This window comes from Coenobita brevimanus, chromosome 22, assembly GCF_032717465.1.
Source record: "Coenobita brevimanus isolate Jiangsu-jjx chromosome 22, ASM3271746v2, whole genome shotgun sequence".
Classification (NCBI taxonomy): Eukaryota; Metazoa; Arthropoda; class Malacostraca; order Decapoda; family Coenobitidae; genus Coenobita; species Coenobita brevimanus.
In genome coordinates, this window is record NC_136975.1 from 44,443,219 (window position 1) to 44,464,841 (window position 21,623).

The window sequence follows — 21,623 nt, forward strand, 5'->3', positions numbered from 1 at the left end:
GGGCATTTCAATTGGACGCAAGTAGTGTGTCCTTTCATGTGTTTTCTTCATGTTCGGAGCCTTTTAGTTTGGCATAAAGACTGACCCATACAAGCACAGCCATTTTAATAGTCCGGCTTTCACACGAATCCACCTGACACCCCTTCCCTATTCGTCAGCATGGGGCAGGGCTAATTCTGCCCAACACTCTCCCTCCGAGGTGATCCAGTCCTGCAGTGGGGTTAGTAAGAACTGATAGATAGATACACATTCCTCTCCACTATCACGTGTTTCATCACTGTCTCTGTGGTGGTTAAACTGTGTGGTCGTAGATTAGTCTGCGGTTGAGGGGAGTATTGCTCTTTAGAATTTAGTGGTGTGGTTATTGTGATGGGTGTGATTTTGGTGGCGAAGTGCGTAGTTGTGGATGGGTGTGACGCTGTGGATGAGTTTGTGTGGTTGTGGGTATTCTTGGTCTTCAGGATGCATTGGTGCATTTTTGGTTGAATGTGTGGTTGTGGTGGAGTTGATGGTTGTGGCGATTCTTGCTCCTCAGGAAATAATTGTGCGGTTATGGTGGAGTGTGTGGTTGTTGCGAAGTGTGCGTTTGTTGCGAAGTGTGCGTTTGCGGTGGTACTCGAGAACACGCTGCCACCACACAGTGCGAGGAATAAGCATCTCAAACCACGCCAACCTCTTTCCGATCATCTCTGGTTGCCGGCGCCACCTCCCGAACCGTTTATTCAGCCTCACGTGTCCAATTCTCGCCTTTTTCGCCACCAGCCCAGTTATATACGTATCATCCACCCACAGATAAGGCACTGATTTGGCCGCCTTGAGGAGTTTCCATATAAGTCTAGTCTGCAAGAACCAAACTGCGCCGGAGCAGTACAAAGGGTAACGGTTACTAGGATACTCCACGTAACGAACTTTCCAACGGCCGGATCGAAGTACAGACCTCGAGCGCAAAGTACTGCACTGGAAATTCCTCTTGCCAACTTCTCCCAGGTTTTGTAGGTACTGGTTGAAGAGGAAGATGTCTATATAGGTGTCGTCGTCGGAATGCAGGGTCCAAGGAACGTGAGGACAGTGGCGGGTGATCCAGTAGAGTGATGCCAGCGCCTTGTAGGTCAGCAAGCGGTAGTGCTCGCCGTAGACGCCCTGAACAGGAGGGACAGTTATACTGGAATCAGTTATCTTGGCAGCTAAACCGCGCCCCCAGAGCATGACTGTGAATGAAAGTGATTGGTTGACAATATGGTAAACATTGCTTTAAATGGGATCATTTAAGATATACAAAAGCGTATATGCTGGACACAATCATGGATTTGTATCATTTGTGACCAGTGAAGACACTGTGAATGTAATATGGACTGATATTGATACAAAACAAGATAGTACATGCCCATGTACCAGCACTGGTACTGTACCCCTTACATGTTATATGCAATGTATTTTGGTGTATAAAAAAAAAAAAAAAGAAGAAGAAGAAGAAGTATCAATCCCTTCTATGTTGTTATTGTAATTTTTTGGCATGAAATCATTCAGAAAAGTTTAGAATGCAAATTCATCGCTCAGGAGGAGATACTGAAACTGGAAACTGTATCAGGCGACGAGAATGCTCGTGCGACTTACAGTGCGAGAAGTGTTGCATACCAGTACAGTATCATGGTACAGATAGCAGTGGCTCACCACCACTGTATGATGATAGTGCTGACCTACAGTATGTGTACTGTACAACATCAAAATATCGCTGGCAGACCTACAACGTTATGGCATTGCTGACTCCTTTACGGTATCATGGTATCACAATTCACCTTTACGGTAGCATGGTATCATTGACTCACCTGTGCAATATCATGGTATTGCTCACTAACCTGTACAATATCATGGTATCACTGACTCACCTGTACAGTATGATGGTATCGCTGACCCACCTATACAATATCTTGGTATCACTGACTCACCTGTACGATATCATGGTATCGCTGACTTTCCTCATTAACGATGCGTTGCTCCTCTTCATCCTTGGCGCGTCCCACCATGAAGACGACCCCAATGTTGACACTGATGGGGCCCATGTCGTAGGCTGAGGCATTGGCCCAGGTGGTCCTGGTGATGTTCCTTTGCTTCACACGACTGATTGCCGAGTGGACATAGGCGATGATCTGCAGACCAGGGCGACGCTGGCAGAAGTCCGCCTCCTCAATGAGAAACCTTTTGGGGATGTCTGGTGGCTTACCAAGTGGTGAGGTGTCAGGTTTATAAGGGATGAAGATTGGTGGTGGCTGTTGAGGAGGATATAACATGTTACACATCTGCGTAAGACGTAAAGTTGGGGGGGATTTTGGAACCTGACTGAGCGCAGGGGTTGCCGTGCTGGTCAAAGATTTAGGGTCATGGTTGTTCAGTGGGACTTCTCATCCCCAGGCACTATGTGTGGTTTGTGTTTTACCTGAAGGAACTGGGTCACTCCCACAGCCTGAATACTAGTATATGGTTGCATGAAGTTGGGCAAGCCTTAGATGAGGTAAGAATAATTCTCCTAAATACTAGTCAACTCGATCCTCCAGGCTGACTTCACATGACCATCACTTGAGCTTAAAGGGGATATGGATCTTCGAGAGGTTAGGAAAAATGCGCTATTGGGCGCCATAGACGGTATTATTATTATCAGCGACTGAAATTAATGCTATAATGTTGAATTTCAAGGAAGGTTGATGTACCTGTACCCTATCCTTTTCTTAGTAGTTTCTTAAAGCTTTGTTCTTGATGCTTCGTTCAGTATTGTTTGGCATGTTTAACAATACAGTAATAGTGTCATATAGTCTTGCTGTATTTGTGAAGTATTTTGATTTTAAAATTAGATAAATGCTGTTAAGAATTTAGCCTACCGATGTCAGCCGACGTGAGTGAAGTGTGGTTATTCTCCTTCCTGAAGTTGGTAGACTCTGAAAAGTAAAAAAGTGAACTCATAAAGTCCTGCCACCTTCAGTCACTGTTGTATCCTGGTAACTTTATATATATATATATATATATATATATATATATATATATATATATATATATATATATATATATATATATATATATATATGATGGAAATGCTTTGACTATATTATTCACTAGGGAATTCAGATGCCAAACCTCCAACCAGTGCTGTCAAAGTGTTTGGGACGAGGCTGTGCTCCGTCTACTTGAACTGTGTTTCTTTTACGCTAACCTTTGCCAGCTTATTCCATGTAGCTCAGTGGCAGGAAAAGATAATACTACAGCTCGACGTCCTTTTCATAGCACTTTTTCGTGACTAGCATGATATCCTGGTGTTAATCTATTACAGCTCGAAATTCAAGATGGAGAAATGGTAGTTTTAAGCCAAATTAGGGTAAAAGCAATGTAGGCGTGAAATTCCCATATCTTCATATTGATTGCTGAGCAATGGGAATATACTGCTAACATTACGATTTGACACCAGTCAGGAAGATGTGCATGGAAATTAAGTTGAGTCTTATTAGTGTTATATTCTGCCACTGAACTACGGGAAATTAGCTGCAAAAAAACAAAAATCTCTGCCCAGCAATAAGGAGTAAACTCTAGATCCCGTGACCCCAGATTCTGCCGTCGCGCAGTGTACGTACACTGGGCCATAGTTGACGCCGAAAAGATATGGCCGGCGCGCATTCCCTAGTGGATGTGTTACTTCTGTAGCCTTGGGAACGTTTTGTTGGCTAGAGCCGCATGTAACAGGAATTGATAGATGGAACAGGTGCAGGTGATGAATCAAACTCGGTACGGGGTTTCTTGATTTGCCGACCCTAGTGATACAGTTCCTCTCTCTCTCTCTCTCTCTCTCTCTCTCTCTCTCTCTGAATAGCAGCCAAGACTTCATACGAGACGCATACCTACATCACTCGGCTTAGTAAATCCAGAAGCCCCGTACTGAGACTGATTCTTTCACCTGGACCCGATCCATCTTATCAACACCTGTCACGTATTGCAGGTAGCGCAGGAGGCTTCGCAGCACCTCTTTCCTTGACTTAGCTTACTTATTACACCCATATATTCTCGTGTATTGTATTTATTGCGTTTTAATATGGACGTGGTTTGTATCAGTAACATACAAGGGGATATTGAGGTATAATGTGCAGAATAAATCGCCAAGAAGAGGTGTCATGAAATCTCCAAAGCCACTTAGAAATGATCCTCAGCACCACAGATGACATTAGGAAGTAACAGCTGTCATTTGTTTTTTGTTTGATTCTGATACCAGTAGAATGAAAAAGGTTGATCTAGTGTCCTTATCCGACCTGCATTCCTCACAAATACACAATAATCAGTTTACTATTACTACACGGAACTGGGCCGCTTTTGCAACTTGAGTACATTGTCGTGGTTGCATTAAGTCGATCAGACATAGTTATAGGATGGGAATGAGTCTTCTTAGATATTAACCAGATCGATCTTCCGGTCTGACTACGCTTGGCCATCATCTGAGCCGAAAGGAGTTACGGATTTTGTCAGGACAAAATAAATGCAAAGTAAAATAAAGTAAAGTAACTACAACTTTTATAATTCCAGATCTCACCGTCTTAGAGTGTTGATGTGGAGTGGCGTGGCTGTGGTGGCGAGTGGTGTGGTTGTGGTAGAGGTGGAGGAGCGGTGATGGTGATGGTGCTTGGTGTGTGAGGTGTGGGGAGGTCATCACAAGGGCAGCGTGGTGACCTAGGTATGCCGCCAGTATCACCAAGGTCACCACCTCCACCAGCAGCAGCAGATAGCGGGCATGCACTGAGGAGGCGGGAGGGTCAGGAGGGTCATTTTGTGGATACTGAGGTGAGAGCTGAACATCTTGAGGGCGGCCAGCAACTCTCAAAAGGATAATAATTGTTTAGTTGTAACAGAACTAAACTAAATAAGGTTTCTAACATCATGGAAGGGTTAAGGGAGACTTTTTAACCTAATCAAACCTTAATATTATTGTAGCCTTATCACTTCACCTAACCTAATAACCCTCACCCTCCTAATCCTAACAGACTACCCTAACGTAACCCAACCCGGCTAGACTAACCTAATCTAACTCAAATGCTGCAACACGAACCTAATATACTCTAACCTAACGTAGACCTAGACCTAAATTTTCCTGTAAAAGAAACAATGCCCAGATCGACTAGTCCGGTAAGTTTCACTCCGGAGATGTATATACACATGGAAGTGAGCGTTGTCCTAGTATAAAGTAAGTGTATCTGACTGCCCATATATTCATCCATCTCTTGCTCTACCACAAGTCACATATCTCATCGACAATAATTCCTCACACCACATTGTTCCTCAGACCATCTCAAACAGTTTTCCTAAGTATACTTCACAAAAACACGCTTATGCATAACAGTGTATAGTTCTTCAAGCCATCCTCTGCCAGCCTCCCTCATACACTCCTCAGATACACACATTCGTAAACTATCTCCTCAGTTCCTCAAACATTGTCAAGCATTTTTCCTTCATTTATTTTTCATATACACTTTTAGCCGCATTTCGTGACCGTAGGAGGCATGTTAGCACTTCTTCGTGACAGTTAATTCTGTATGTGTCACTTCAGCAAAGGAGATCATTGGGTGAGAGCAAACGTAAGGTACCCCATTGCGTCCCCCATTTATATAGCCATTGCTCTTGTCTTATGCGGTAGTGGTATTTATGGTTATAGAGTTAAATTTAAGAACAGGTACACACTTCTATATCCAGTCACACGTCATTAACCCGCAGAGCCAAACATCTTTCTTTATTAAGTTATATTTAAAACCAGGTGCTTGCTTCTTTAAGTCTCTTCATACGTCATACACACTTGTACAGCCATAAACCTGCCCTCATGAAGTTATATTTAAGGACAGTTACACACTTTCATAATGCATTCTCAAGTCAGTAACTTGTGGAGTCATAGATCGTGCCATATAAAATTAAGAACAGGAACTCACATTCTTAATTAACCTCTCACATTACTTACCTGTTAGTTATAGATCTTGCCGTGTAAAATTATACATAAAAATAACTACACAGTTTCTTCATCCAAGTCTCACGTCATGAACTTGAATAGACATTGAGCTTCCCATCCAGTGAACAAGTACACACTTTCTTAATCTCCCTGTCACATTACTGATCTGTATATTCTAAGATCTGGCAGTAGCAAGTTATATTTGAGGATTAGTTACATTCTTTCTTAATCCCCGTGTCGCGTCACTAACTTATATAATCCCCTAATCTTGTTGTCTGAAGAACAATTACAGAATATACTTTCTTAATCCCTCTCTCACGTCACCCACTTGTGTATGCATGGATCTTGCCGTATTAAGTTATTTTTACAACCAGCTGGCTTCACTCACCTCTCATTCTGTACACCAGCGGTCTGTCCCGTCACCTGCGAGCGAATATTAGTCCAGCCGTGTCAGCGGTTAATATCCCGCCTTCACACATGTTTACGAATCACACAACGAAGGTTGAACGATTTTTTTTTTTTTTTTTTTGGGGGGGGGGGGAATCAACAATCAAAAATGGTTTACTAAATTAAAGAACGCTGGAGTTAAATGTGTGTGTGTGTGTGTGTGTGTGTGTGTGTGTGTGTGTGTGTGTGTGTGTGTGTGTGTTTACCAACACAGTACTGTGTCAAGGTTTTAGACGAGAACGAATTTTTACAAATCATTATTGAAATGGATCAGATAGGATTGTTGATGGAGTTAATATCCCAGTTTTGTACGTTTCTGAGTTAAGAGAACGCTGCCTTAACGAAATATATGCGAGTATATACCGGTATATATTTTTTTATTACCAAAAACGGCACTTACTGATATGTCTGTGTTTCCGAAGTATTTTTTTTTCTATTCTGCAATAAAAATGTGGAAATCGAGAGGAAGAAGAGGAAAGGAGTCAAAGGCTGGAACTCTGTACATGGTGTTCCTTCCAGTGATGATCATGGAACTCTGTACATGGTGTTCCTTCCAAAGATGATCATATTAAATCCAACATCAAGAGCATTTCAGCTTGAGATTCCTGGATACGGTGCGTTTGACAGATTTTAGGTCATGAACTGGAAACGATAAAGCTAAATTATTATTATTATTTTTTTTATAAGTCTGCAAGTGCTGTGAGTATCGTCTCTTGAAAGTTACTGGTCGAAAAAATATCTCTGTAAGACTTCTTCAGCATGAGTTTGGAAATGTTGTGAACGATGCTGGTTGAAAATGATGGTCAGTTAACCGCATCTGATCCTCCAAAATCGGTTCCCCCAGGGAGTTGGCGTATCAGGGTTGAAGATTGAGACATCATTGACTACACGAGATAGAGGAAGCTCGGTTTGGTAGAGGAAGGAGAGGTGTGAGGGAGCTGGGTTTGATGGAGGGAGGAGAGGTGTAAGGGAGCTTAGTTTGGTGGAGGAAGGAAAGTGTGAAGGAGCTTGGTTTTGTGGAGGAAGGAGAGGTGGAAGGGAGTTTAATTCGGAGGAGAAAGGAGAGATGTGAGGGAGTTTGGTTAGATGGAGGAAGACGTGATGGACAGACATTCATAGCAAATTAGATCGGCCCACCTTTCCTTCCTATCCTTTCCATTTCCTTCTTCCTTCCTTTGCCCAGTCTCTCCATTCCTCCTCCTGGCTTTCTTTCCTTCCTCCTGTCTTTCTTTCCATCTTCTTCTCTTTATTTCCTTCCTTCTGTCTTTTTTTCCCCCCTTCCTCTTGTCTTACCTTCCTGCCTCTACACTCGTTCTTCTCCGCTTCACTACATAGAATAATATTTTCATGTTATCACCTATATTGCCTCTCTGATGATGATGATGATGATGATACTTCCTTTCACACCAGCCTAATCCCCAATCACTCTTCGTTATCCATTCCCCACGCCTTCCTCCCTTCTTTACGTACATTGACTCTTTCCCTTTCCCCTCCCTTCCTGCCTCATGCCTTCTCCCCTCCATTCCATTCCCTTCCCTCTCCCACGTTTCATTCCCTCCCCTTCCCTCCTTCTCTCTCCCTCTACCCTACCCTTCTCTTCCCCTCGCCTCGTTTTCTCCCCTTCTCCTCATTCCTCAAGCCTCATCTCTTCCTATGTACAGGCACCTTCCTTTTCCCTTCCCTCTCTATTCCTTCCTTTTTTTCAATTCTCTTCCTTTCTTCCTTTCCCATTCTTTCCCATTCCCCCCTTCCCTCCCCTTTCCTCCCTTTCCATCCACTCCCTTCCCCTTCCTCCCTCTTCCCTCTCCTCCCTCTGTCCTTTCCTTTTTTCTCTTTGCCTTATTCCCTATTCTTCCTTTCCCATTCCATATGCCTCATCCCCACGCTTTCCTATACCTTCGTTTTCTTCCCTCACTTTTCGTTTCCTTCCTCTCTTTCCTCTCTTCCCTTCCTTTCGCTTCTTCCCTCCATTCTCTCCCTTCCCTTCCCTTCGTATTCCCCACGTCTCACCCTTTCCTCCCCCTTCCTTTCCATCCTTGACCATTCCTTCCCGTACCCCCCTCCCCTTCCTTCCCCTCCCCTCTCCACTCATTCCTTCCTGCATATCCTCCTCCAGCTCCCATCTTCCTCCATCCCTTTCATACATGATCTTTCCTCCCCTCTCCTCATCTTTCCCATCCCTTCCCTCCCTCACTCCCTCCCTCCTGCCCAACCCTTCCATCTCCTCCCTCCCCCATTCCCTCCTGCTCTCCCCAGCCTACCTTCGCCCAGTAACGAATACAGTGTTAATCTTAGTCTGTACAGGTGTTTCAGGTATGTCCTTTGAATGAATATGCACATGGATATTAAGATTATTATACTCATTAATTAATCCTCAAAGACCGCAAATCTCCCAACCCTCCTATCCCCAGACCCGCAAAAAGAGTCCGATTTTTTAGCCCACCAAAGTAAATTTCTTTTTACAGGTTTCTAAAGCTTGAATTTACACACCTGAAAATGTATATTTCACTCACATATGGCTAGTCGTTACCGCAATATCGACCGTCAAAGAACGTCAGAAATAAAAATGGTTACCCCTCGCTTATAGCAAGAGAAAAAAATGCACCAAAGGAAATTTTGGTCTTATAGATTTGAAGAACTTGATGTTACACACTAGAAAATGTATATCTTCACTCTCATAGGTCTACTGGTACTGCACAATCGACCGTCAAAAATAAAGCAAATGTCACTCCTCGCTATGAGCGAGAATGGCACATCCTTGAGAAATGAAGGGCAATAGGGAGGTGGAGGGAGTGTAGGGGGGCATCGGGAGGGGGGGGAAGGGAGGTAATATGTCTGCCACACACCCACTACGGTCTAGAGGGGGTATGTAGGGTAGTTTGGGTGGGAGGGGACACAGAGGGCAGGATCCAAAGGGGCAAAAGGAGGTGCAGAGATTGTCTTGAGAGGGGCTGTCCACACACCCGGGGAGGGGGACCGATTCATGCTTCCCACCACCTGAACTCTTAATTTACTTTGGCTGGGTACCATATAGTAAAAGAGGAGGGGTTACAGCTCTTCAGTTTTTTGTAACTTCTCTACGGTTGTCGGCCATAGGACTTTATCGCACACTTTCCGAGGTACACGATCGTCAAAGTCATAGGACTTCAGGGGTTAACCCGTCCAGCCACACAACACCCATTTATCGTGATCTCTGGAGGGTTTCATACACGATCCTTAATTAGCTGGGTGGTTATTTTTACCTCGACCAGATGGATTCCGGTGAGGTATTGTTTTTGGTTGAGTTTGTTTCTTTGTTTGTGAGCAACATAACGGAAAAGCGGTTGAATGATATTACATGAAACTTTAAGGATATGTGGGGACTGGTCCCAAAAGAAATTTATTAAATTCTGGAGGTAATCGAGTGACCTTGAAAGATCAAAATCAAGGTCACGGATTTTCAGAGGGCTATAACTTGAAACCAGTTGAAGATAGAGGTATTTATTATTATGAACATACAGGAACTCGTAATATGGGCTTTCATTTGGCACCAAGATCTTTTACCTTGAGTGACTTTGAAAGGTCAAACTCAAGGTCATGGATGTCCAGGGGGCTATAACTCGAATGTGGTTGCAGATAGAGATATTTACTATTATCAGCATATAGGAAGTCACATATGGGTTTTTATTGGTACCATGACCATTGACTGTAAGTGACCTTGAAAGGTCAAACTCAAGGTCAAGGATATTCAGTGGGCTATAACTCGAAACTCGATGAAGATATATTTACTATTATGATATTATCAAGATATAGGAAGTCTCATATGGGCATTCATTTGGCAGCATGACCTTTGACCTTGAGTGACCTTGAAAGGTCAAACGCAAGATTTTCAGTGGGTGTAACTTGAAAACATTTGCGTCATTACCTTAGATTTTAATTGTGTACTGATGCTAAATGGCAGTACCGATTTAGTATTTAACAGCAATAGAATAACTGTTGTCGGGCAAGGTTTGTTGTGCCTAGCACCATTTTTTTATTATTCTTGTTATCTCCATGCGATTTGTTAACATTCAAGGACTGGAAAGTTAGAGTCAGACGATTGGATTCACGGTAGAATTTTTTTGTTCCGAACTGGAGGGTTTAGATATAGCCCTCATTTTTTTCTTGCCATCTCCAAACGATTTTATTCACTTTGGGATAGACCTTTCCAACTGGAAGGGTTAAATATAGCCATTAATATACTCTTGCTAACCCCGGACGATTTTCTTCTCCAGGATCGAACTGGAGGGGTTAGATATAGCCTTCAGTAACACTTTCTCTCATAAGGGGATCTGCAAAGCTGCAAATAATCGCCTATACTCTTTTTACTCTGACGTGACCTAAAATTGGCATCTCTCCATCTTGACTGCTGAGTTGTAGTAATATATTAACGGTAGAATGTGATTCTTGTCACCAAGAAGTGCCGTGGAAAGGATGTAGGGCTGTGGCATTGTAGGTGAAATAAGCTGCAAGAGGACGGAAATCCAGGCCAGGTTTGGGTGAACAGAGTATAATTCCAGCGAGAATGGAATCCGAATGGCGTACTCGGGTTCGTGACGCTTTTTTTTTTTTCATTTTTTCTTCCACCAGACGGTTTTATTCAGCTTAAGAAAAGGCCTCTCGTAGTGAATGAATGAGTGAGGCCTGTGTCTAACCCCTCCAAATCGAAACGTCTCAAGCTGGATAAAATCGTCTGAAGGTAGTAAGAATAAAAGGAAATACACGTACTCAGTATGTGTAGGTGTGTGCATAGCATGAATATGTATACAGACAGACACAGGTTTCTTCCCAAAGTCTGACGAATACATAGCGGGAAAATCAAAGCCTACTGAAACATGCACTGGCAGAGATGGGGTTTTCAGTGTGTTTCGCCGGTTGTAAATTTTAATCGGACAGAACTGGGAAGAGAGTTGTTCTCTGACTGTACAAGTGGTTAACCCCTTTGCTCCCAGGACGCATTTTTGCTATTAATTTTGGTATATTCAGACGGTTTTTTTCAGCCTAGGAGAGTTTTCAAAGGGGAGGTAAGTACGACCGTTATCATTCCATTTAGTAACTACTTTTTTTTTTTTAACTGAGATGAATGAAATCGTCTAGATAGAGCAAGATTAAAGTGTAAAAATACGTCATTCGGTTGAAGTAGTTAATCCTTTCATTCTGAAGACCATCTTTGATATTCTTGCTTCAATTAGAGTATATATATATATATATATATATATATATACATACAGTAATCACTCTGATATCCGGACGCCCAATAACCGAACATCCCCACTACCTGGACCTTATCGTCCTGGGATCCAACATTCCCAAAATGGTCCGAAAGCCCCCCCCCCAAAAAAAAAAATCGATTTTTTTTTTTTGCCGTCCGTAATTTGAACTTGCTGCGCGCGCCGCGGGAGAGCATTGTTTTGGTTCGTCATTCCTCCGACGTCCGATAGAGTGCCGCTGCATCCTCCCCACTTCCCGCCTGTCTCTCACCGCGACTGGACCTACGCTCTTCGCAATGGCTGCCCACGTGCTCGCTTTTGTGGTGGTGCCGTACTTGCTGCAAGGCCTCCTGCTGCTCTCGGCCCTCCTCTTAGTGTGTGTGATGATGGCCCCGCCACCTGAGAAAAGGAAGAGAGTGGTGTTGACTCTGGAAAAGAAGAGGGAGATATTGGAGAAAGTTGATGCGGGTTGATCTTCTTCACGCATTCTCCGTGAGTATAACCTGGCCCGGTCGACTTTGTTCAATATCAAACGTTCCCGAGACAAACTCATGCAGTACACGGCTGACTTCTCGTCGAGAAGCAAACGCAACGTGGAAAGGAAGGTTATGTTTACCCCCAAGTTTGCAGAAATTGACCGATCCACGTTGATTTGGTACCGACAGTAACGTGCAGCTGGTGTGATGGTACGTGGAACGGAGCTGAAGGCTGCTGCTGAGAAGTTTGCAAGGCTTCACGACGCCCTAGACTTCAAGGCATCCGAGGGTTGGCTCTTCGCGTTCAAGTTGCGACATGGCCTTACTAACCATAAAGCACATGGCGAAGCATTGGACGCTAACGAGGATGGAGTTGATGAGTTTCGGCACAAGGTGAAAGGCTTGATCGACAGGGAGGGCCTCACTCTCGTTCAAGTCTATAATGCAGACGAAACTGGCCTATTCTATCGCTCGCTGCCAACGAACACTCTAGCCGAGGAGACGGAGAAGCGTGTACCTGGCTGCAAGCTTTCTAAGGAACGGATATCTGCTTTGTGTTGTGCCAGTGCTAACGGCATGCACCGGCTTAAGCCCGTTGTTGTTGGCCGTGCAAAGCAGCCTCGGTGCCTTCGTGGGGTGATGGATGTCCTTCCTGTCATATGGTACCATTCTTTGAAAGCATGGTTCACAGCTGTGATTTTCAAAGACTGGTTTCACCGTCACTTCATCAAGGAGGTCATCCAGTACCAGACGAAGACACTGGGAATCCCTCGCGACCAGGTAAAGGCTCTCCTTCTGCTCGACAATGCACCTGCCCACCTGTGCGACAAGGACTTGGTTGCTGAGAATGGCTGTATTAGGTGCATGTTTCTGCCACTTAATACGACTGCTCTCATTCAACCCATGGACCAAGGAGTGATCGTGGCAACAAAGCGCCTGTACCGTCGGAAGTTCCTGGACGAGGTGATGGTTGTTCTCGAGGACGAGGACGAGCGCAGGGAAGGACGTGACACTCGAGGCAAGCGGACTTTGGAAAACCTTCGCCGCTACAACATCAAGTCTGTGCTGTACAACTGAGCTAGTGCATGGAAGGAAGTCCCTGTGAAAACTCTTGAAAATGGTTGATCTCGTCTGCTTCTCGGAACAGATGTGGCGTACGATTTTCTGGGCTTTGACGTGGATGACCTCCATGCACGGCTACGTATGCACGGCGACGTTGTTGATGTGGACGATGTACATGAGTGGTTGGACGACGACAAGGGCGATCCTGGGTATCAGACGTTGTCTGATATCGAGATCGCGTCTTCGGTTGCTGGTGTCAGTCCCGAACTTGAAGATTCCGACGACGAAGGCGACGATGATGCGGACTCCTCTCAGCAGAACACTACTCCAGCCATCCCCAAGCTGAGCGCACTCCGGGAACATCTACAGTTCGTCCTAGACTACCTGGAACACCCAGACTGCGACAGGGAGATGGGGCCCTTGGGACTCATGGAGGAAGTGCGTGCTTTCAGGCAGCGCATCATCAATCGCCAGAATCGTCGGTCCTTGCGTCAGTCAACGATTGACAGTTTTTTCAGGCCCGTGACCCCCGCTGTGCCAAGCCCTGGCTCCACTCCGTTGCCTCCCCAAGACAGGCCCTCATGCTCCGAGCCACAGCCCAGCACATCAGCTACAGTGGAGTCACCGCTTGCGGCTTTCCTCAGAGTCTTCTTCAGTCGGTACGCCATCACCACGACCCAGCGATGCACCCCTTGGTCGCCTGCCAGTGATACTCTCGGACTCTGACAGTGAATAAACAGCAAGAACTTCTCCACTAGACCACACGGGAATTTTGAGTGTTGTGCAGTGAAAAAAACGGTGTGTTGCATTAAGGTTTTCAAGTTGAGAGAAAAGACTCAGTAGAAAAGAAATTTAACGTAACTAACCTTCTTTGTTTTGGCTTTGGAAAATAAAAAAAACTTGGGAAAAGTTAATGTGCAACACTAAATTAAAATGGAACATTATTTGGACTAAAGTGAACACTGTGAAGAGAACGGACGTCTGTGTGTTATTGACTAAGTTCAGTGCAAGACTTCAGGAAGAGTTTACTGCAAGTGCTTCAGGAAATCGTTCTTACTGTCAGAGTCCGAGAGGAGGCGGTTATTCATCGAGGTGGCCAGGGACTTGCTGTAAGTAGCCAGAATGTTTCATACTGTACTTTTTTCCATACTATACTTACCAGAATGTTTCATACTGTACTTTTTTCCATACTATACTTACCTCATGCATGTGCAGTAGGAATGTGTTTTTCAGAGTTAGGCTAGGTTAGGGTCCATAAGTACCAGAATGTTTATTAATGTATGAACATACTTCTAAACCCTCATTTTATGTTTCTTTTGCATTTATTTCAGTCATTTATGTGCTTTATTGGTGTGGTTTGGGTGTTAAATAGGTGCTATGCATGTCCAGAGGGAGTTGTATAGGTGTTTCTCTGAGTTAGGGTCCATAAGTACAAGTCCATAAGCTGGGGCCCAATATCCGGACGAAACCAATAACCGAACCTACCGATGGCTCTATTACTCCAGATATTGGAGTGATTACATATATATATATATATAAAATCATCATCATCATCATCATCAGCCATTGAGGTCCACTGCAGGACCGGCCTATCCCTACCGAAGCAGGGACGTTACAGCCAATGTATCTCTACCCAGTGGCTTAGGCTGTCTGGTAGAGACTGTATGTAGGGTGAGAATTGCTTGTGAGTGTGATTGTAGTGTTGCAGTGGCTTTGGATGTGTTTGTAGTCTGTGAACCAAGTGTAATCGGCCCGCCTTAAGCCGATTGGGTGCAAGCATACTAGTATGCGACACTGGTTCAACCACAGCACCCCTTATGTCCGCCAAAGTAGCAAGTGGCTTGGTGAACGCTTCCCAAAGTCTTTACAACTCTGGCGGGAGGCGAACCCGCGCTCACCAGCGTGTGAAATGCACACTCTACCACTGTACCACAGAGGTTCTCTCTCTCTCTCTGTATATATATGCGCAGTATGTAATGACAAGCCAACAAACGAGAGAGGGGGGGGGATAAATGCAAACTAATGATGAAAACTGAGGATATAATGAAATTAGGACAATCCGAATGTTAAGAGAGTGCACGTAAAAAATTGTTACCTAATTACTGTGGAGGGAAGAAACAGTTACTTTGTTTGAATGGTATATGAAACATGCATGGCTTTTTTCACTGTATGAGTGCTTGAATTTATCCTTCAAGGACATTGATCATTATGATGTATGTAGTTGAATATACACATTTACAAGGCATTCATGCATGTCTCGTATACTATTTTTATCTTTTCCCTTTATTATTTGTTGACGAAAACCGTATTGTAAGAACAATTTACATAATACTGTACACAGACACACCTGTAGGCTACTAGTATGTCAGTAGTAAAGGTGTGACGAAATATACATTGCTGTTGACCATGTTCTGGGTGGCGGGCAGGTAAACGAGTTGAACAGGTGGTGCCAACACAGGACAGGTGTGCTCCGAACTGGTGTGACCCGGAGATACCTACTGTACCTGTCACACCTGTTGGGAGATCGTTCCTGTACACTTACTCCTCACCCTTCTAGCATCTGCCCTCACCCTCATCTTACCCCTTACCCTCACCCTCACCTCATCCGTACCCTCACCTCATCCTCATCCTCACCTCAACCTTACCCTCACCTCACCCAACTCATCCTTACCATCGCCTCCAACCTGCCCTCACACCCTCATCTCACTCTCAAATCACCCTTACCATCACCTCACACCTGCCCTCACACCCTCATCACACCCCCGTAACTCAAACAAGATAATTGTATTCAAGTTCGGGGAGATTTTTCGAACCGGGGGGCTTATACCCATTTTTTTTTTTTTTTTTACTCCTTGCATCCATTGAAGTATTTTTTTTTTTTACCTTATCATTGATATTTTCGGACCAATTTAATCAGCATTAGAAGATCCTCTCGTGTTGAAGGAAGTCATGAGGGCTGTATCTCATTTCTCCTGCTCGAGAATTTTTTTCCTAAACAGAGAAAATCGTCTGGAGGTAAAGGTATTATATAAGAAACATCCCTCTCTTAAAAAATCCTTATCATTATCATCTGACGTTAACAAGAATGTAAAAAAATCCTCCTCTTGTCAAAAAATATCCCAAACTGAATAAAATCGTCTGGGGATAAGAATACGAGGTAAAATTACGTTCTAGGACTGACGATGTTATTGGGAGTTTCTCTTATACTACGAGAGGTTGGCCCTAAACTGAACGAGAACATATGGGGAAGGGACGAGTATAAGACGTCATCGTACTGAAGGGTCGAACTAAATCATCATCACCACCACCACCATCACCATCGTTATTGCTACCACCACAACCAGCATCATCATTATTACGACGACGACCCTACCACCACCATCATAATCATCATTATGCCCACCACTGATCACCACTGCCATCATCATCATCATCATCATCCAGTACTCTTTTATCACCTAAACATGGGATGAGACAGTAAATATAATAAATAAATAAATAAGCAAAACTCGCACGTCTATTCTAACCTGAGGGAGATTCCTAACTTCTTTCAGCTCAGTTGATGGCCAAGCGTAGTGAGACTGAAGGGCTGATTTGACTGATAACCAAGGAGACTCATTCTTAACTCATAACTAAGGCTTATTAAACTGCAGCTCAGTTAATGACCAAGTGTTGTCAGACTTAAGGATTGATCTGGCTAGTAAACAGGGAGACTCATTTCTAGCCCACCATTGTCTCATACAGTATGCAACCACGTACCGTATTCAAGTTGTTGGAATGACTCTGTTCCGTCTAATAAATACAAAGCGACTGGAGAGTAGCAAGAGCAATCACAAGGACTAAAAATAGGCCGTACAGGTGTGGAGGAAAGTTATTTAGTCCGAGTTCCTGGGGAGAGACGCCATCACGTGGTGGCATCAACATGACCAGGCGGATCTGCTGTCGGTTATACCAGTGTCCCTCTTCCTATCCCCCGAGAAGTAGATGATGGACTGCAGATAGCAAATTTCAGCCTACAGTCCACTTGGTTCATGTTCAAATGCCCGAGGACGTTCTCTCTCTCTCTCTCTCTCTCTCTCTGTCTTTGTACCACCGGAAGATAGCATATACTTAGTAGGGACACCTCTTCTTGCGAGCGAGGGCTTCGCCTTCGCGAGTATCTCGTCAAGTAGTGGCATTTTCTCACATATGAGCGGCTCAACCCGGCCCGACCGTAACGCTTTTGAGAATCTTTTATCTCAGCAACCACAAGGCCGTCCACTGCGTGGTTTCCACCATATAACAGCCCAATTCTTTAAGATTTGTTTTTGACAGGTTTCATCACACCCAGCCGGTGCACGTGGCACGTGACTCGCGTCAAGTGCAGCATGACAAAAATCTTCAAAAGAAGGCCACAGGCCGAACAGTTCGTCGTAAAGGCATGAAACAGTAGGAAGATAGCCAACAGTATACTCTAGGCGTCCTCGGGGTGTAAGGCGACATTTCAGTGCTTCAAATTTAAAAGGCCTCGCTCGTACCTCGCCGACAAAGATGTTTTACTGGTAGTGAAAGGGTGAATTATAGCAAGGCAGTGAAATTCTAAGGCATCCACTTCTTGCAGTGCTCAGTTGATGGCTAAGTTTAATCAGATTAGAGGGTTGACTCATAACCAAGGACTCATTCAGTGGCGTCACCAGGGGGAGGGGGCTAGGGGGGCTTAGCCCCCCAAATCAAGGACTCAGCCCCCCAAAAATTGCAGCCCCCCAGAATAACAATAATAAAAAATCACCAGCTTACATAGTATGCTTGCAGCTCGCCATTGACCCACCTAGCTTTCCCCCAACCCCCTACCGCCAATCCACTTTTATTCGTGCATCCATATTAGTTTCATACAGTATTATTTATAGCTATATAATGTGATTAGTTATTCACAATTTACGTAAACCTATGACTCAAATCATAATAGTTTCCCATATACTTTTTCCAAGCTTGGTTTTCTTTGAAATATATTTATTGCACAAAGAATGCAAGATTGTATTACATTTATCACACTTATTATATATTTACAATATATAATATGGTATATATTAATCACGGAGCTTTAAAATTGGATTATGCAGTCTAAAATACCTGATCTGTGCAATTTTTCACAAATTCGAAAGTTCAGAGTATCGGAACTCGGAATGTTTGTTTACATTGAGAAGTGTTTTTGAACTGTGGTTAAATCCTGTGTTGTTTTCGATTTTATTTGAATGTATTGGTTTCAGTGGCTGTTTAGACGTTACTACGTTCCAGTATATTGCTAGCCACCTCACTTTACCTGTTCATTTTTGTTTATACAGATATGAGATCTAGCCTATACTCTATACAAAGAGTCAACAGTACTTGGTTCAGTCGACACTCGACTGTCAGAACTGAATGTCATTTCCCTTTTATAGGCTATTCTACATTAATACATTTGCGGATATCAGCCAGCAGGCACTCAAGTGATGAAAAGGTCATTTAAAAGTCCTCAGGGACAGGGTGACATAAGGAAATTCTCACCCGCACCTCCAAAGATGACTCGGATGAATGCCAAGAAAAAGTGGCTGTTATTGGGAATGAGGTGCCAGAATAAACCCCAGATAACCCCAAAGCTGAACCCATTCAGACATGTGTAAGTAGCCCTATATCAAACTATTTCAGTAGTCATTTTATGAAGCTTAGGCCAGGATTTTTTTTATTGATTTATTTTTAAATTGACTAGGCCTAGGCTATTTCTTATTGTTGCAAATATATTGTCCTAAACTTACAGAGTGGGAAAGTAGGCTAAAACACTCTCTCTCTCTCTCTCTCTCTCTCTCTCTCTAATATATATTATATTTTCTCATTATTTTTTTAGCCACCGCCCAGCACGAGTGATAACCTTGATATACCTGCTGAAGAACCGGCACGAGATCTATTTTATAATTTTTGTTTTTTTTGTGAATGGCTTTGTTTTCCTATCACAGTACCGGTAATGGAAGATAAATCTTGGCAATTATATCTATATACATTGAATAAAGAGCTTCTTTGAATTATCAAATTTAATATGGTAAGACTAAGAAACCGTTATGATACCACATAATACTAGCAATTGAAGAAAAACTATTATCTGCAAATAAGCTTTATACAATTACGGTACCTTGTACGCATTAAATCATAAGGCTTACTGATCCCTGGTATTAGGCCCATCAATATTCATGTGTCCTATAAGTTTCTTATCAATAGCCTGTGAGACCTTATTTTACTTTTTCTTCATCTATAGGCCTCAAAAATGCCCCTAAAACTGCTCAATTTCCGAAAAACTTTCCGGGGGGGCTTACAGTGCCCCCTCGTACCCCCCAGCTGCATAGGCTCGCTTTGTTCGCCCCCCTCGTACCTACACCAGGGCTACAGCCCCCCCAAAATCTGACCCCTGGTGATGCCACTGGACTCATTCCTACCTCATAATTAAGGCTCATCGAATTTTGTGTAACCAGAAGTAGAATTCGACTTAAGGAGAGCCCCGGTTGTCATATGAAAACAGACTACACCAGACAATTTTATTCAGCTTATGAAAGGTCTGTTTTACTGAAGGGGTTTATTAAGAGTATATCTAGCCCCGCCAGTTCGAGGTCTCGTATGCTGAGTAAAATCGTCAGGAGATGACAAGAATAAAATGAAGAAAAAAAAAGACGTCCCCGGGTTCACTGGCTTAACCCTTAAACCCTTTTCCTTAGACGGTTCTCATTGCGACAAGTAGTCTGTAGTGTGGCGTTAACTCGACTATAACACATCATCATCATCGTCATCACCACCACCCAAACCTCTTTCCACCCTAAGGATGGAATATACAGATCACAGTCAAAGTATAACTTTGGTGCAGATGTCATCATCCTTGACGAAGACGGCAACTGAAACCTTTTGTTAACCTCTTTACTGCCCTACCGTTAGCCGGAAAAAAAGAAATATGGTATTTCACAACCGAGGAATTAATCCCCTGGTCGAGTTTGTTTTATTTTTCTATCCTCGGGCGATTTAATTTGGCCTTGGAGAGACTTGGATGATGCAGTTCCCTTGCATCCCAGGATACTGAGTGAATAACCCACCACAGGATCAAAGGTCGAAACTACGTAGATGAGCACAGCAACTAAGCATCCCTTGGTATCTGTTCATATGTACGGTTTTACCCTAATGAAAACGCTACACGCCGCATAATGTATGGTGTCTTGTGAATTTTGTTTCGTTGCTATTGATGGTAGTGGTGGATGAGTCAAGTTGCCAGAGGACATAGTAGTGGTTACAGGTTGAAAAAGTTGCTTAATTGCCTGCTGGTTTCTCCCCTCTCATATATATATATATATATATATATATATATATATATATGTATATGTATATTGAAATACCCACCCGAAGGCGAGCGGATGGGTTGATGAAACACCTCTCCCAGGGGGAGACCACAGGGAGGTGCACAGAGCGCGTAGAGGGCCTGGGCCAGATGGTCCTATGTCCCTCGCCACCATGCGCCCCTCTTCCTCTCAAGCAGACCTAATGAGAGGTACACAGTGCTGGTACACTACTCTCCAGCCAGACCAGCCCTCGCCAGCATCGGGGTGGGACTTGTGCTTGCACAGTCCCCAGTAGGCCCTCAGTAACATCCACCGAACTTACCAGCGAAAACACCCACTGGACTTCCCGGATCTACAGACCCCGCAGGGAGCAGTGCAACAGCAACGTCCACCGGACTTGCTGTAGAGGGAACTTTCACTGGATTTCCCTCATCTGCCACCCACCACCGGGAGCAGGGACACGGTAACGTCCACCGAACTTACCACAGAAGGAGCGTCCACCGAACTTACCACAGAAGGAGCGTCCACTGGACTTCCCTCACCTGCTGTCCCAGGGAAGGGAGCAGAGCTGCGGCAGCGTCCACTGGAGCTGCCATAGAGAAGACATCCACGATATTCCCCTCGATTGCATCCCTTCCCCAGCAGCAGGGCCACGGTAATATCCACTGGACTTGCCACAGGCAGAACGTCCACCGGACTTCCTCTGCCTGCCACCCCCGGGATGAGTGGAGCCATGGTAACGTCCACTGGACTTGCCAGGTGGAAGGGATGTCCACCAGATTTCCTTCATCCACTACCCCGGGGTGGAGCCACAGTAACGTCCACCGGACTTGCCAGGCAGAAGGAACATCCACTGGACTTCTTTCCTCCACTACCCCAGAGGCTTCTTCTGAGAACAGCGCCCCTGGCTTGACCTGCCCCTCCAGAGGCTGAGCAGGACGCCCCTTGCACTCCCCCCATACCCCTAGGGGAGGAGACTGCTCCCCAGCAGAGTCCCTGGTGAAGAACATCTGGATCGGCCCCATCGTGAGCCTGGGAGTCCGTTCACTGCAGCCGGCCCCTCAAAGTCACCAGCCGCTGTCGGACTCCTCGAGTGAGAGCGGCTGCAGGCAGCCCC

The 21,623-nt window shown here is 44.4% G+C and overlaps 1 protein-coding gene across 1 annotated transcript; it reads right to left on the bottom strand.

The window, feature by feature from the left end:
- Positions 1–531: 531 nt before the first annotated feature.
- On the bottom strand, positions 532–21,241 carry LOC145392493 (lactosylceramide 1,3-N-acetyl-beta-D-glucosaminyltransferase-like). The gene is made up of 4 exons (XM_080266886.1): positions 21,049–21,241; positions 4,685–4,845; positions 1,947–2,267; positions 532–1,140 (listed from the first exon to the last, which is right to left on the bottom strand). The coding sequence occupies exons 1-4, from the start codon at positions 21,239–21,241 to the stop codon at positions 532–534; spliced, it is 1,284 nt and encodes a 427-aa protein (XP_080123012.1).
- Between the last annotated feature and the right edge of the window lie 382 nt (positions 21,242–21,623).